This window comes from Eschscholzia californica, unplaced genomic scaffold (genome assembly GCF_041429995.1).
Source record: "Eschscholzia californica isolate CP2 unplaced genomic scaffold, dmEscCali1.0.p SCAF_3, whole genome shotgun sequence".
Taxonomy (NCBI): domain Eukaryota; kingdom Viridiplantae; phylum Streptophyta; class Magnoliopsida; order Ranunculales; family Papaveraceae; genus Eschscholzia; species Eschscholzia californica.
The window spans coordinates 7,320,725-7,337,892 of record NW_028238420.1 but is presented as its reverse complement, the minus strand read 5'-3'; the positions used below and the strand labels follow the sequence as shown (position 1 = coordinate 7,337,892).

Below are 17,168 nucleotides of genomic sequence, written 5' to 3'. Positions count from 1 at the left end.
GGAAAGTGTTATGACACGGGAATTACAAATCCCACCTGCGGTTTTAGAGACAACCCACCAAAAAATGAGAGATTTCTAAACCTAACCATAGTACTTTTATACTCCCATTTTAAAAAATGATGAAAGTGAAAGGCCGAAGCCCAATTCTGAGATGGGAAGAGAGCCCGACGTCTCCGAGTCCAAATAATAACATGGTTGCCCAACGACTAGACATGGACAATATACATCTGACCTTAATTAAGTAAGCACGTTGGCCTCGAAGAAAAGATTAGGTCGATTTGTTGCTCAAGATGGACCCTTCTATTGGTATTCGATGGTACTGTTCGATAAGGCATTCCATTAAGCATTTAAGCCCAATAAGCCTGTATGAATATATATATATAATACACACACGCACATGCACTATATCCTATAATTTTAGAGGCACCTCTGTAGACAAATTTTAAAGGAGGAATGTAGCGAAAAGGTGCGCTGATAACATTACCCTATATATACACAATTTTTTTGTTTGTTAAAGTTTATATCTACACAAATATAAATGTGTGAACTAGTTTCCACCAATTGTTTGATGGACCCAATAGATTTGTTTACCTAACTTTGCTAGAGTATAAAATACATGGTTAAGAGTATAAAATGAGGTTTTCAACGAAAAAAAAGAGAGTATAAAATGAGGTAGAATATGAGGCAGAGGTGTGGCTATGCATCTGTCAGCGTCGAACACGTCTCAACGATGAGTGTATATAGAGGCATCATATATATATAGATAGATGTTCATTTATCATGGTATTAAATTTTTCGTCCTCCAACATTACGGACCTATAATTTTGCATCTTCCAAGGACCTTAGATGGAAATGAATATGGCACGATGAATTTTCCATTAAGTTTCCAATTGATGTTTAATGGACATATCTTCCATAAACAAATAAGACACACCGATGCTAAGAGTGAAGTGTTTTCTTTTTGCAGTTTTAGGAAAGAATCAAAAGTCTGGGTTTAAAAGATGACATTTGATTTCTTTTTAGGGCAAACCCAATGCATATAGTTTGGTTGATTGCAAGAGTGCATGACTGATAAGATTCGGTAGTAAGACACCAGTCTTGACGATAACCACATGTCAATGGCGTTTGGAAGATACTATCTAATAAGTGTGGATCTTCTGACACTGATCGATCTTCTGACACATAATGTTCCGTGTATAGAATTACGTGGATCTTTGGCTATATCTGGCCTTCCACATTGTTGTTGTTCTCTTCTAGCATAGCAAACCTCAGGGGTAGGGCTGAGTTGGATCCCCCTTCCTTTTTGCTCGTGGCAGTACAGGGGTCAAGGTGACAAGTCGACTACTATAGACCTTACTGCTCTGTTTAGTAGGGCTCAGGGATATAGCTGACAGGGCCGTAGGGCTCTCGACTTGGCCTAATCCGTGTGGCGAGAAGAGAAGAGGCCTAAAGTAAAATGAACGGTGCTTATAGAGGCAGCCTAATAGAAACAGTAATAAATCAACCAGGTGTAGGAAGACAGTCATTGATACAATCCATAAACTTAACTACCATTTCCTTAGATTACATAAATAAGTGAAGTTAATATTCATTTCTGTGAAGAATAAAAATGTAGGGTTTGATGTATGACAGAAATGGCTTCCAATTCCATTAATCGTGGTTGTTGCAACCGAATGAGAGGCCAGTTTTAGTATTATCACATCTCAGTATCTCACTAGGAATTAGATAAATTTGCATGTACATGAAAACTAACCTTTTATGAGTTTAGGAAAGGCTATTGGTGGATACTGCAACACTATATCTGGATTAGAGGATAAGTTACTAGTTAGGCGTCAGTCTTGGTTGACTTCTTCGTGTTTTTGGCGAATGTTTCAGCAACCAGTAGCGGAAAAGCAATTGTTGCATCACAATGTACCTTGTCAAACAAAAAAAAAAAATGAAGGACAGTATAGTAATAATTAAAATATATTATTGATCAATTATTAGAATTTTAGACAAAAATCCGAAGACTGAAACTTAACTTAAGATGCAGATCGATGCATCAACGAGTAGAGAATAAGGATATCATGTGGGTTTTGTCAATTTTAATTCAACATTATTTGCACTTCGGGAACCAGTTCTGTGTTAGATACTGGTATCAAACAGAATCGGAATCAAACTGCTATGACCCACATCCACTTGAAGATTTTGGTTTCATTCCATCAGTTTGTAATACATTTAATTTTAAATGTATTTTTTCCAAATCAAATGTCAGAGAGGAAGAAGTTTCAGCAACCAATAATGGATCAATACAAAACAGATCGTGTGCTTCCACTTCCAACTCTTTGGGTAACAGCACTATCAAGAACCAGAGGTACTTATTTGATAAGGGATCCAGGCACCAGGTAGTTCAACGAGTTAATCATCATCTAATCGTGGTTAGAAAAAACTATTATAAGATATTCAGGTTTGAAGCCTGAATCTCTACAAGAGGAATCATCCTAAGTTTCACAAGTTAAAAGGAAATGGAAATATGTGATTTGAAGTTTGAAGTATACCTTAACAGTTTTAGCAGACCCTCGTATTTTTCCCCATGATACAGCCTCATCGGGACGAGCTCCAGAATCACTCCCATCGAACTCTTGAGCTGTATTAATGAAAACTGCATAATCTGCACCATTTCGCATCATATTTGCATTGCAAATGTGATGCTTTGGAAGCCCTCCTCCAAGAATTATCATGCCTGTCTTCCTAAGATTTGCATGGACAGCTTCCCCATTCATGGCCCTTATATCTGTTGAAATAGATAAAGGTTCGATAAAAGAAACATAAATCAGCCAATACTAGGTAATAATATATGGCCTCGAATATTTGGAATTTTTTTTTTACCTTGCACAACATCAATAACTAAACCAGGTTTGTGAAAGGAATGGAAGTACAACATGTCCCCTAAAGAACCATCTGTAAGGCCCGGGCAGAATACTGGGATGTTATTCTGGATAAAGCAAACAAAGAGTGTTATCGAGTAGCCACAGTGAAAGAAAGTAAGTAGTAATACATGCATGAATAAATTTGATATAAATTTTTTTTTAGCAGAACATACTGCACATTTGAAGTGCTGAAATATCAATTTCCGTGAGCTTCTTAGGTTCATAAATATGCTTGAATTAAAAACAGTAACTAACTCAATGATCTTCAATCTTCACTGACTCTGAGTTGCCAATCAGATACAAATTTCAATCTTGATTGCCTTGTGATTCATGTCGGTTACTCTCAAACACATTGATGTTTCATACAAATGCCACAATGTGATGACAAATTCCACAAACAACATTGATGAACTCGCTGATTAAAGTTTTGTCTTTATCACAAAAGATTTCTGGCCAACGCATTCATAGTATACGTAAAACTTGAATTCGGCAGTTTACAAATGCATTTGGTACTTCTAATAAGACTAAAGGCTTTTTATTTTCAAACATTGGGAAGAATCTTTTCCATATCGAAAAGTGTAAGAACAATTATGATGACAAATGTGTACATTGATACTAATATATAACATGATACCGCCACGCTTTCATTATGACTTCCTCATCAATTTTAAAGTTTCCGTGCTTCATTAGTTAAGCACTTACCTTGTATGCCCAGTAAAGATACGAGGCAGGATTATTTATTTCTTTTCCTAGGCGAGCAATGAGCTTAGATGGTGTCCAAAGTACATTCTGTACGGAAAAGATAGAAGTATAAAGTCATTAGCTTATAAGAGGAACATATTAGTATGACTACAAAATAGAAAATGAAAGCAGGTTATGATACAATGCTACCCTCAATGGAGTTGCATCGTTTAACAATATTAACCCTTGATAAGATTTGCACCATCTAACATTATTTTTACGATTTTCGTGATATAATTATAAGCAACAAAATATGCATGGTTAACTAATTAGAGTATATGCTAGCTATTGACAGGGTCTACACATTTGGGACTAGCCAAATACGATTTGGGTCCTTTTTCTTCGAGAAGCAAAATAAACCCTAACAAAATAAATAAGATCCAAGAAAAATCCTATATTTTAACTTGTTTTTACCGAGTATCACTAGCAGAACCTCATTATGTGTAACTAACAAACTAAGCAATCATGACCATTATAAAAGAACTACAGTTATAAAAAATATAACTGACATACCTCTGAAAACTGCTCATCTAGCATTTGGTCAAAAATTGGTATGATCCAATCCTCAAATTTGCAGTAGTTGTCATTTGGCACCAATAGGTTACCAATGCGATTCAATCCTTTTGAGCGCAAGTCAGCTCCACGTAGAGAAAAGTCACCTTTATATGTAGGTGCAAGGCACTTTATGAGGTCCTCTTCGATCCCGCCAGTCGTTGTAACAACTACGTCTACCTGAAATCACATAACAAGTAGGACTTCTCTTATATCACGAGCAATTACAGAAATAAAAAAACGCAAAATCTGATCTCTGCAGATCCTAGTTATGGCTACGATATTTTTCTTGCTCATCCTGAAAACAAAATACACTTCTGAAAAAACTTATTCATCAAATGCCTAGTAGTTATTTTTTCTGATGGGTAACACTGAACACAAAACCCTAATATTTTTTCGTTAATGCAGTATGACTTTTACACTCCTTCATGGGAGCATATTGATGAGAACTTGAGAATAACAAGTGTCAAGTAAAATAAACAACTACCTGGTTGCAGGCAACAAAAGGTCCAAGAGCTTCATTCTTTCCTTTTGGGAAATAAGGGGGTCAGAAAAGTTGATCTTAGCACAAAGTAGAATCCAGAAAGCGCCTAACGGACAAACTGTCTCGATGCAACTTAAGGACATAAAATGTCACATTGGCCAAAAATTATGCGATCAAATCTTTTCATGGAACTCGTTATAGGTATTTTTCTATATGTGGAGTTAACTCATCTGTTTCTTGAAACCATGTAATGAAAGATTTAATGGTAATACTTCGTCTCCATCCGTTCAGCCAATTCACATGTTTCCTTGAGAAGAGCTTATTAAGCCATATTTAATTTAAATTAATTGGTTCAGGTTGAACACTACCCTGACGTTGTAATTTAGACTATATAACTCGAGCAGAACCGGTACCCGGGCGTTCGGGCTTGAGTAGTACAAGATTATATTTATCAGAGACCACATTGTTCTTTGTAGTTTGATATAGTCTTGCCATATTTGATCATTTACAAACTCTTTCAAGTCAAATCCAAATCATGGTGCACTATAGAGCATATAAAAATTGTATAAATTCAACCAACAAATTAAGTAAAACTTGTTTTCGTAATTCCAGGCGGTTTGAACAAGAGGTAAACACTACAGCAAAAGAGTGTAATCTTATCCTCTTAAAAACTTACAATCCGAAAAAGTCCAAGAAGGATCCTTTAGATTCTAAAAGCCCTACCACTAGCACTAACTTGAGTGCTCCACAGTTTCCACAACTATCTAAATGCAGGTCCATTTGCGACTACCCAATACTATATTTAGGGTCATTCATTGATGATGGAGACTTATACCATTAATTTTCTTTCTGACTGTTGTTCCTAAGCTACAAAATCCGATAATAACAAGGAACTTTAGCAAACGTTGCCTTAATGCAAACTAGTTGCTTCAGTTTCCTTTAGGCACTTAGAGTGAAAAGTTGAAAGTAAATCTAATCAAACCAGCCCTATGCTTTAAAACGCGGCGCCTAGTCATCGGCTACGCGTCAATTACACACTACTCGGCTAGGGACCAATAAACTATGGTCTGGAGCCCTAGTGGATTCTGAAGACCGAGTTAGTCGAAGCCGGGAGCCCACTAACTCGGTCACGGGCAGCAGCACTTTAAAAAAAAAATCTGACTTTAAGGAGAAAGAACTAGTGTTTTATGTTTATACCAAATAGGGCGGCCGACTCCTCTCTCTCTCTTCTCCTTCATCCCTTGATTTCTTCACTTCAAAGATTGGAAGGTCCAAAAACCTCCATTAATGTAAGTTTCTCTCTCTGCAACTATTTTTTTTTCTTTCTCTCTCTAAACAAGTTAGAACTTGTTTTCCATCTCTATCGCTAGTTTTTTTGTGTTTCTTTTCTTGTTCTTCCTTATAGTTTGATTTCGTTTCTTGTTTTCTCATCTTCATGGACTTACTTTGCTCTCTAATGTGTATTATTGCTTGTTTTTTTTTATAGTTTTTTGAACTTGTAATGAAGCAAATGTCTATACATGATATAAAAAGAGTTTGTGGACTGATTTAGCTCTCTAATATCTATAATTGTTGGATTTCTCTTATAGTTTGGAATTCATACTGAATCGATTATGTCTATAATGTGTCTTTGTAGACTAATTTTGCTCTCTAACTTGTAATCTTGTATAATTGTTTGATTTTTTATAGTTTTAAAATTTTAATGAATCAATTATGTCTTTAATTGCTATAAATTACGACTTCGTGGGCTGTTTATTTTACAAATTTAACAATTTACATACAATATTACACATGTAGAAGTCTTTTTATATGTATATATAATATAATAATATATAATATATATATATATATATTTTAAGTTTAACCGATGATATCCGACTGGTCCCGTTGTCATCCCGCCTAGACTAATCCTGATTTCTGACTTTTCGAGCATCAAACATTTAAAGCTTTATAAAAAAAGTTTAACAAATGCAATAGCAAGGCAACTGAGTTACACTATATAAGAAGTAAAAAAACATAGAACTTATTAGGGCTTACCATATGATGCTCAACAAGATATCGAACAGTCTCTCGAACACCAGATGAAATAAGATTTGAAGTAAAACCCAAGAACACTTTGCATCTTACTGACTCTCTAAAACTCAATTCTCTCTCTTCTTCACTACAATCTTCAGCTACAGGCTCATCTGAAAGCCTCCAATCTAACTTCAAATCATCAAGAAAGTTCATTTAAAAACAAGAAAAGAAAAAAAGATCCATCTTTAATAATCAAGTTGAATGGGGAAAGAAATCTCACCATTTGGTTGACAACTTGGATTGCTTCTCCAAGATTAGAAGCCTGAAAACCAGTTGTAATCATCGATTTAAGGAGCTCAGAATAATCAACACCTCGATTGAAGTCATAACCCTCAATCTTCTTACAACTTCCTTCTAGGGTTTCCGATTCTTTGAACACAGTGGATCGCACGGACGCAAGAATATGATCTTCCCCTGCTTCCCCCATTTTCTTTTTCCTCCAACGCAACTAGAGAGAGAAAGTAAAAAGAGACTAGAGAAAGAGTTGTCTTTTGAAAAGAATTTGGGTTTTAGTGGTGCTGAAAAGGGTCCGGTTAAAAGCCCCGGCCAAATTGCTATTGGTACCCGGAAGAGAAGACTAACCATGGACAATGAATAAGTTCTAACATCGGAGAATTTATGAAACCCCCAACTTTTCAATATGCACATTACTGAAACCCCCACCTTTCATTTATAATTACAAAAACCCCCACCTTTTTTTAAATTTCCGTCAGATTTAACAGCATGGGGCCGTTAGTGATGTGTATTGACCGAAATGGCCATTTGTTAAACAAGCCCATCCTTTATAAATGCAAAAATCTGGGCGCCTTCGAGAAACCACGTGGGGGCAAATAACCAACTCTATCTTCTCCCACCAAGCCCCCACGGGAAATGGGCATTTCCGAGCAGGCGAGCAGCTCCCTTAATCGAAGGTTCTCTATCTCTCTCATGTAATCCTCCATTGAAGGTTTTCTCTCTCTCTCTCTCCCTTAACCGAAGGTTCTCTCTCTCTATCTCTCTCTTGTAATCTTCCATTAAAGGTTCTCTCTCTCTCTCCCTTAACCGAAGGTACTCTCTCTCTCTTTTTTTTTGTTGAAAGGTAATATATATTAGATAGAAATAAGAGTTCTATTACAATACATCTTACAAAGAAAATAAGACACTTGTTTCCACACCTTCGATCTGTTTTTCTTTCTTGCCCATTTTGCCAATTTATCTGCTGCTTGATTGAATTTCCTGCTTGTGTGAGAGAATTTAACTATTTCCAATCTTCTTTTTATTTCTTGGATTCTTTTGATATGTATTAGGGATTCCCATTGAATATTATTCTTTCCTTTCTGAAGATATTTTATGATATTAATGTTGTCACTTTCGATAATGATTTTTTTATATTCATGAGATTCTGCCCATTGTATTCCTTTGAGGATCGCAATTGCCTCACCTTCCTCCGAGTTTCTGCTTCTGGAGGTGTATGAAGCAGCTTCGACCAATTTTGATTCATTATCATGGACGATAAGACTGATACCTGTTATACTTTGTGTGTCTATAAAAGATGCATCTACATTGATCTTTAAAAAGGACGTTTCAGGGGGGATCCATTTACCTTGTTCTTTTTTAATTTTTGTCTCGTTCACTATTTGAATTTGTGGGAAAGTCGTAATGATGTTAATAATTGTGTCTAGTGTGTTGATTTCGTGTTGAAAGCAATGGTGACATCTAATTTTCCATATGTTCCACATAATGGTAGCTAAATGAATGTTGTTAATAGTGTAAGCCTTTTGATCATTAATTTCCCAAGAGAAAATCCAATCTCGAACAGATATAATATTTTCAGAAATTATATTAAAATAGAACCAAATATTTTTTGCCAGCGGACAGTGAAGGATGGCATGTTCTATGGATTCTATCTCATTACAATTCGGGCAGATTCTGTTGTTATCAATATATTTTCCTATCCTATCCCTAACTGGGAGTGCTTTAGCACAAATTTTCCATAGAAAATTTTTTACCCCAGGAACAACCGGTAGGGACCAAAGAAAGTTCCAATTAGGGGATTGGGGTTGGGGTGTATTCATACTGATACTTAGGTGTTGATACATGGATTTGACACTAAATTTTCCTGATTTGGTAAGAGTCCATTTCCTTTGATCTTCACTATCGATTGAGATCGGGATCGCTATACTCTCTCTCTCTCTCTCTAAGGTTTAGTTTTATGGTATAATTTTAAATGAAAGGTGGGTTAATTGTTAAGGTTTCAGTAATGGAGGTGTTTCTTATTATTAGTTTTAGGGATTGTTAGGGTTTATGATTGTTAGGGCGCCAAACATGGGTTTTAAAGATTGAAGATAATCACTTACAGTTTTAACAGTATCAATGTAAGATTTTGAAGCAGTTTCAGGGCACCAAACCAGCTTTATATTTTCTCGATCTTCTTGTTGGTGTGGTTGTTTCTTTTATGGGGGAATGTGAATGTGAATTACTTGATTTCAAAAAACAAGCTAAATTACTTGAGATTGATATTATGTATGTGAATATGGATTTGTTCATTTCAGTAATGAATTGGTTTGTTCATTTCTTAGTAATTTTATTGGGTTCATGTGGTATTGATGATGAATTTATGGTAAAACTAAGATTGTTTATTTTGAATATGGCCTGTCAATTCAAAATATTGGTTCATATAGCCATTTAGGGTGTTGTTTTCTCATCAACTGAACCAGTGTTTGTTTGTAAGAGTTCAGTTGATTGAAGAGAGAGGGTTACTCGACCGACATTCGGATAGTGTTATGTGTTCTGCAAATCCAAAAAAATTAATTAAACAATTGAGATTGATATTATTATGGATCAACTGTCTATACTCTATACTGTTCAAGGTGATTTAAGTAAGCATATTGATGTTGGTGATTTAAGTAGTATTCCTATACAAGAATGTTCTTGCCAACTTATGCTGTTGGGCTTGCAATTTGCTTGAAGATATTGTGTTCCGGGTTTTGGTACTAAAAACTCTTTTGGCATTGGCATGTTTATTTTGAAATGCTGTTTCTCGAACAATTGATGCATGATAGGTCATATAGTTTGTGCTTGCTGCCTTTTTAGCCAAATAGTAGTTATTATTTTCCTGAACCTCATATATGCGAGTATGTGTATGAATTTTGTGCTAGGCTTGGTTTGTAATTTTGTCATCTTAAAACCCTGCTACTTGTCGCCTTATCATCCTAAATGCATATTGTTGTGTACCAATAAATACTGATTTTTTCTTTCATATGTTGATTAAATGTAAGGTACCTTTCATATCTTCCCGACGACCTTATGAGCTCGTCGAACAAAATGTAAGTTACCCCTTCTTTTTTTGATTTGTGATGTATGTTTCATGTCACAATATGTTTATTAACATCTTGACTGACAGAAACCCAATTGGGGGTAAAGGTACTCGTAAGCGAATGGCTGAAACACCTCCACTGTCAGCAACACTAAGTAATCGAGTTTCTTCGCATTCTCCAATTTCGTTATAGTATTGTTTTATGAGATTGTTTTATGAGATTGTTTTATGATTGTGTTTGTCTTGTAATAGGTGGTGCTACTACTGTCAGCAACGCACCGTTAACCATTGATGACTACACAGTTTATGATCCTTTTGATCCTATACCCGTATTTTTTGAGGCTGAAATAGATCCGGTAACTGGCAATGTTGTGGGATTAGATGATATTTGTGTTGAAGAGGAAGATGAAGATACCTATTGGGATGAACATGGATTTTTGGGTGAGGACCATGAAGAAGAACCTGATGTTGATGCGGGAGATGAACCAGAAGACGAAGGGGCTATGGAGAATGATAATCCTTCTACCCAACAACCTCCACTGTATTTTGATCAAGCAAAAGAAGATGAAGAGTTTGGTCAATTTGTCAAGGACACTGAGGTGTTGGAAGACTTCGAAGCGGAGTTCAATGATGAAAGTCAAGTCCTCCTTGAATTTAAAAAAGGTATGGTTTTCTCATCTGTTGGCGTATTTAGAAAGATGGCTAAAAGATATGCTGTTTTGAATAAATTTGAAATGAGACTTCCAAGGAACGATGGTGATAGGATAAAGTGGGTTTGTATTGGAAAACCCAAACCTAATCATGATGTTCATGATGTTCATGAAGTTAATGATGTCAAACTTTGTCCATGGTATATGTATGCGTCTGAAGTTCAAGTTACAAAGACAATGAAAGTCAGGAGGGTACATAATGAGCATACATGTGAAAAAAGGATTGGTTTGAAAAATAGTAGTGCCTCTTATGTGTTTTGTGCAGATGCCGTAGAAAAACATGCAAGGAAGAACCAGTCTGGTTTTAGTTCGGTAGATGTACAAAACTATATATGGAGGCATTTCAAAGTCAAAATAGATTACATGAAAAGTTATAGAGCTTGGTGTCTTCTTAAAGATAGGATTTTCGGAAGTTTTGAACAGTCATTTGCTATGATACCAGTATGGTGTGAAAAAATTCTAGAAACAAATCCTGGTAGTGTTGCACAATATGGTATAGATATGGTAACTAGGCAGTTCAGGTATTGTTTCGTTGCATACCAATCTTCACTGAATGGATTTAGGAACTTTTGCAGACCTATAATAGGTCTAGACGGATGTTTTATGAAAGGTAGGTATGGTGGGACTTTGTTGGCAGCCACCGCATTAGATGCAATGGAGGGTTTGACCCGTTGGCGATTATGGTTTGTGATGCGGAGAATGAAGCCAACTGGACTTCTTTTCTTGAAATACTAAAGCCGCATTTGATGTTGTCGGGGAAAAGGATTACATTTATGAGCGACAGAGGAAAAGGCCTTCTATCAGCAGTAGAGAAAGTGTTTCCTGAAGCTTGCTCTAAATTTTGCTTACGACATTTCTTTGCAAACTTTAGGAAGTATTTTAAGGATTCTTCCGCGCAGAGTCTTATGTGGAGGGCCGGAGTAGCACACAAACAGGTAAATTTCGAAAAATACATTACTAAGATTCGGGAGTTGAACGAAAAAGCATATGACTACTTGATGAAGGAATCGAAGTATACTTGGGCTCGAGCATTCTATGACAAAGATTCAGAGTCTGAGCATACAACCAATGGTATGAGCGAGTCCTTTAATAGTTGGGTAAAACTTTTGAGGACAAACCGATATGTGTGTTATTCATCAAACATAACCAAATGCTTAGGGTTATGCATACACATAGGAGAGAAAAAAGTAACAACTGGATCAATGATTGGTTGGTCCCGAGGATGCAAAAAGAAGTGGAGTTAATGGAATCTACAGTTAGCCTGTACACTGTTGATTGGGCTAACTTGACGAAGACGACAAAGTAACTTTTTTGAGTTCATTCTTGAACCACCAAAATCCACCGCATTCGGGAAATTGGCAAGTAAGAAATTTTTCACCAAATGAATTAGGTTTGCCGGATACCATCATTTTCCTAATTCCATTGCAATTGCCGTTTGTGCATCTAGAATACATCCATAAACAATCTAACACCGAATGTCCTTGTTGATCGCAAAGTTGACAAATAACCTAAACATAGTGAATATTGAAAAATCAGTAATTATATAAATCAATCAAAAGAACTAAAGTAAAAAAACTACCTCTTGTTGTGATCTTGCATTTTGATACACATTTGATGAACTTGAAGAAGTCATTAAATAACTAAAGTAAAACTTGTTGATGGAAGGGGTGAAGTTTATGTGGTGGTCTCAAACTTGGGTTTAAATAGGAAAAAAAATTGCACAAAAATGAGCAAAAAGCAGTCAAAAAGTGGTCAAAAGGTGGGGGTTTTAGTAAGTGTATTTAGAAAAGGTGGGGGTTTCAGTAAGAGGCCAAGTCTGTTTAGAAAAGGTGGGGGTTTCAGTAAGTGTATTAGAAAAGGTGGGGGTTTTAGTAAGTTTATTATGAAAAGGTGGGGGTTTTAATAAGAGGGGTAACAAAGTAATATTTAAAAGTATAAAGTTAAATTTAACAGAATTTTCAAAAAGGTGGGGGTTTTTGTAATTATAAATGAAAGGTTGGGTTTCAGTGATCTGCATTATGAAAAGGTGGGGGTTTCAGTAATTGCCCCTTCTAACATTCTTGCATCTCATTATTACAATTTATGGAGTTCATCTCATTATTACAATTTTTCTATCTAATGTCTAGAGGAAAACCAATGGAGTATGACAAAGAACAAATAGCAACTAGTGGTAAGTCCTCAATACCCGATGGACAATGATACACGAAATATATGGAGTTCATTACTTGTAATCATCAGAGTGTTAAAAAACAAACGCTACATGAAACTATCCGAGCAAACCGTTCAAATAGTTAACACTAAAAATATTTAGCAAAGACTCGTAAGCCATGTAGCTTATCTAGGTGTAGAGAAGATCAAGATTGATAATTACTGAACTTAATTTTTGTTAACAATATGATTCCTAGAGTAGTTTCTAGAGAGTTAATATGCAATTTATACACATTCTTCTAGGTATTATATCCACAACTCTTTGGTTTGCTAACAACACTCATTAACTCTAGGTTTTCCAGTACCAATGCTCAAACTGACAAAAAAATGGCAAGTTCAGAATATCGTCTCTTAACACAGTTAAGAAAATTAAACTAGAGTTTATATGCATTGAAAATGAAACTAGTGGTTATATGCTTTAAAAATGAAACTGGAATTTAGAGAGAGAAAGTTGAGAGAGAGAACCTGAAAGACTGAAGACATCGAGAGGCAACTATGGAAACGAAGAAGAAACCTAAATGCTATCCCAAACCCAAATGATATTATCGATGATTTGTCTTTTAGGAACAAAAGCGTTTTGGGACCAAGCAATACTTTCCTCTAAATAAGGTCTAATTCGATTTGCAATTAATTTGGTGATGAACTTATACACCGAATTACATAGGGATATCGGTTTGAAATCCGAGCCAGACTTGGGTTCCTAAGTTTTGGGATTAAAGCAATAGTCGTCTGATTAATAGTAGGATCGCTAGAACATGTGGTAAAGACTGATTGGATATAATGAGTAAGCTCCGCTCTTATCGTATCCCAATTATGTTGATAAAAGTAACACGATAATCCATCTGCTCCCGGGCTTTTAATCGATCTCATTTCCATGACGACTTCTTTAATTTCTTCTGACGATGGAACTCTAGAGATGTAGCCTAGTTGTTCAGTCGAGAACACCTAATATACATTGATGATTTCGATTGGTGTTTGACTCACTTGGTCTGCTGAAAAAAAGTTCTGAAAGTAATTTTTAAACTCATCTGACATATCTTCAAACCTCTGTGTAGTATGGCCGTTAGATAGGGTAAGTTAGTGAATGGTATTTTTCTGTCATCGAGTAGACATAGCCATATGAATTGCTTTTGTGTTCCTATCACCGTTTTGAACCCACTTGGTTTTAGCTCTCCGATCCGCTTTACTGCACTGTAAGTTTTCTAGGTACATGATTTCTTCTTGAATTTGACTTTCGATTTAAATTTTGGTTATTGGGTTATTCTTCTGAATGCCCAACAACCTTTTTTTCAAAGCAGTCAGCCGGTTTCTAATGCTTTTAAAAACACGTTGACTGCACTGTAAGTTTACTTCTACCGATGGAAGGAACAAAATAATAATTAGAAAGACTAAAAGTATTAAAACAATTGAGAGGAATATAATTAGAAATTCTCGACTCCGAGAGAAAAACAATAGTGGATTTAGTTGAACACCGGAACTGCTTCAATGTTTCTCTTGTCGGGTTGTTCCCAAGTCCCCAATCATTTCAAGCAAGAATATTAATGGCTCAGTCGGCATTTGAGTTGCCGGTACCTGTTCATCCACACTTCCCTATGGTAGTTGACGCATCGTCTTCTTATATTGTTTTTAATACGAACTTCGATAAAAGGCATGTCCTCATCCATGTTAGTGATTTGATTTGATGAAAACATGGTGTCTGTGTTCCCTTTTGGTCGAATGTCCGTATAGAGTTCATTGGAGTACATAGATGTGACTCCATATTCGGTTTGCACTTTGCTCCTTTTTGCCTGACATAGACTAGACAATAAGTTCCCATAATTAGTACGAATATTAGGATTATTTGCACAAACATTTTCGAAACCATTTCCTTCAATATTATTTAAATTGAGGTTAATAAATTGAGGGATGGAGTCCTGTCCAAATTATCCTAATTCCTTAATCGGATTCTTGGTCGAGAAGGGGACCTTGAGTCTCGCTGTATTTAGGAGTCATAGCTTTCAAAACCAATTTTTTCAGAGTTTCTGAAAGGTCTTGTTTTAGTAAGTCCCCAAATGGCAACATGGTGGGACAGAACTTTATTGAATGGCCTATGAAACCACATAGTATTCAAAACCTAGGAACTTTTTCAACCCTAATTTCAATAGGTATTAATTTAGTATTCGAAAGTTTCAAATTCACTCTTGAAGGCAGAGGTTTAGTGATGCACATATCTACTCGGACCCGACCAAAAAGACTCCATTTCATAGCGTCTTCTGTAGATGTTAGAATAAAATTCCCCAAAGATCCTGCAAGACGATTAACCCTTGTATTGGTAAGGTGGCTAAGTGGGATTCCATGTAATTGAATCCAGAACCATGCGGAGTCAAAGGAATGATCTCTCGGTGAAATTTCTGGTTTACACGACTAGAGTATTATAAGTTCCTCTTGCTTACCCATGGAGAACTTTCAATAGCTATCTCCACTTCAGTTCCCGTAAGAAACTTCATAAGAAATATATTATCCTTAACTTCCGTGATAGTAAATTTATTTGGACCATGTATGACCCTTGATAGTCTCAACATTGCCTGACTAATATCAACCTTTTTAGAACTGTGAAACCACACTACTCAATTCTTTATAACTTCTGTATCCCAAAAGGTTAAGTCATCTCCTTCCACCGTTAGAGGATTATGTTCTTCAAGTAACACTTCAAATTGTTGAATAAATTGTGAATGATTTGATTCCATGATGCTAAATGAAAATTAGATGATCGCATAAGAGAAATAAAACGAAAAGGAGACTAGATCTCACGAATGAAAGGCCCCTAAAGAGCGACAAAGAGGGATTCCAGACAAATGTAAGTCTGAATCGAGAAAGAAAGGGATGTTATAGACGGAGAACCGCCAATAACCGAACCAAATTTGAAATAAACTGATTAAAAAGCAAAATAACTGCCAAAAAACCTAAAAATCTATCTCTAACTGGTTGCCCCGATCACAATAACCGCTCAAAAAGCAAAATCTATCCCTAACTATGTCAATTATGGCACTACTGGGTACATTTGAGAAGCACTTATGGTGATGTTTTGTGGCTTTTCTGGCCACTTAGTGGAAACACTTTTGACTCCGCGTTGCAAGAACAACCACCGCCTTCAGAAACATAAGCGTCAAAAGAACCTTCCAAATAACTATCTAAATTAACACAATAGCATGTATGAAAATGCTGCAAAACACAACTCAAAATAACTGTAAGAGCATCAAAGGAAGTATTACAAAATATTGCTGTAAATTTCACAAAGTATACCGCAAACCTCAATAAAGTATAGGGCGCTGCTAAAGGTGCTCAACTTTTCTGCTATAAGCGGGGCGGCTATATTAGCACAGGATATTATTTTCAAAAGATCCTTATGCACTCGGTTTTTCTTACGAGCATTTGTTGATCCCTATACATGGTGCATTCAAACATCAAATAACGGGTTGTGAATGCTATATATCCCATTAGAGATTTTTCCTTGCCTAAGAATTGGTTGGGAAGAACTCTTGTTGATATCAATTCTAAATTTTGGGAAAAAGATAAGATAAAAGAGAACATTTAAAATCTGGGTGCTTCAAATTTATTTGAATCAATGTTCATTAACTTAAGTCAAATAATAAATCGTTAGCTTATAGCACAAAGGTCTGTCGCTATAGAAACGACCCTCAAGAATAGGTATCACAAAACCCTTTTAGCATTGTAAAAATGAGAAATAAATTTAGTAGGACAAATAAGTTTTTCTTTCTTCTCAAGATTAGGTGATGAAATGGAGGAACAAGTGAAACTTTACATAATAACTAATGTTGCCTAAAGTGTTCCAACACAAATTTGACATCCCTAATTTTCAAATCATGTCAAGACATCTTTATGTCTCCCAATGCCAAAGGTATAGCTACTTATAATCAACCCAGTCATCATCCTCTTAGGACACTTGTTATGATATACAAAACCAAGGTCATACCTCATCCCTTCCACAGTTTTGACACCTAAAATATTCCATACCAGGACATGAAAATTGAAATGCCCTACCATTGTTATGATAGGTCATAATCCCCACGTCTCTTCCATGCGTATAGTAGTATAAATCTTGTACTACAATAAACTGCATTACCCATCTTTATGTAACAAACTAACAACCACCAATGTTTTTATCCAACTTCCAAGCTAACCTAACCCTAGGT

General features: G+C 35.9%; 2 protein-coding genes across 3 annotated transcripts; one reads left to right on the top strand and one right to left on the bottom strand.

Moving 5' to 3' along the window:
* Positions 1 to 1,525: 1,525 nt before the first annotated feature.
* LOC147548090 (deoxyhypusine synthase-like) lies at positions 1,526 to 7,351 on the bottom strand. Its single transcript, XM_086666468.1, has 7 exons — positions 6,983 to 7,351; positions 6,724 to 6,891; positions 4,164 to 4,382; positions 3,612 to 3,698; positions 2,869 to 2,974; positions 2,538 to 2,773; positions 1,526 to 1,915 (listed from the first exon to the last, which is right to left on the bottom strand). The coding sequence occupies exons 1-7, from the start codon at positions 7,187 to 7,189 to the stop codon at positions 1,826 to 1,828; spliced, it is 1,113 nt and encodes a 370-aa protein (XP_086522594.1). The 5' UTR covers positions 7,190 to 7,351; the 3' UTR covers positions 1,526 to 1,825.
* A 282-nt stretch (positions 7,352 to 7,633) lies between these two features.
* On the top strand, positions 7,634 to 11,650 carry LOC147548089 (uncharacterized). Of its 2 annotated transcripts, none has more exons than XM_086666466.1 (4): positions 7,634 to 7,809; positions 10,020 to 10,067; positions 10,145 to 10,212; positions 10,310 to 11,650. In XM_086666466.1, exons 2-4 carry the CDS (start codon positions 10,048 to 10,050, stop codon positions 11,500 to 11,502), a joined length of 1,281 nt encoding a protein of 426 aa, XP_086522592.1. In that variant the 5' UTR covers positions 7,634 to 7,809; positions 10,020 to 10,047; the 3' UTR covers positions 11,503 to 11,650. The 2 variants fall into 2 exon arrangements, with proteins under 2 accessions (XP_086522592.1, XP_086522593.1); XM_086666467.1 differs by having other exon boundaries at positions 7,676 to 7,708.
* The last annotated feature ends 5,518 nt before the right edge of the window (positions 11,651 to 17,168 follow it).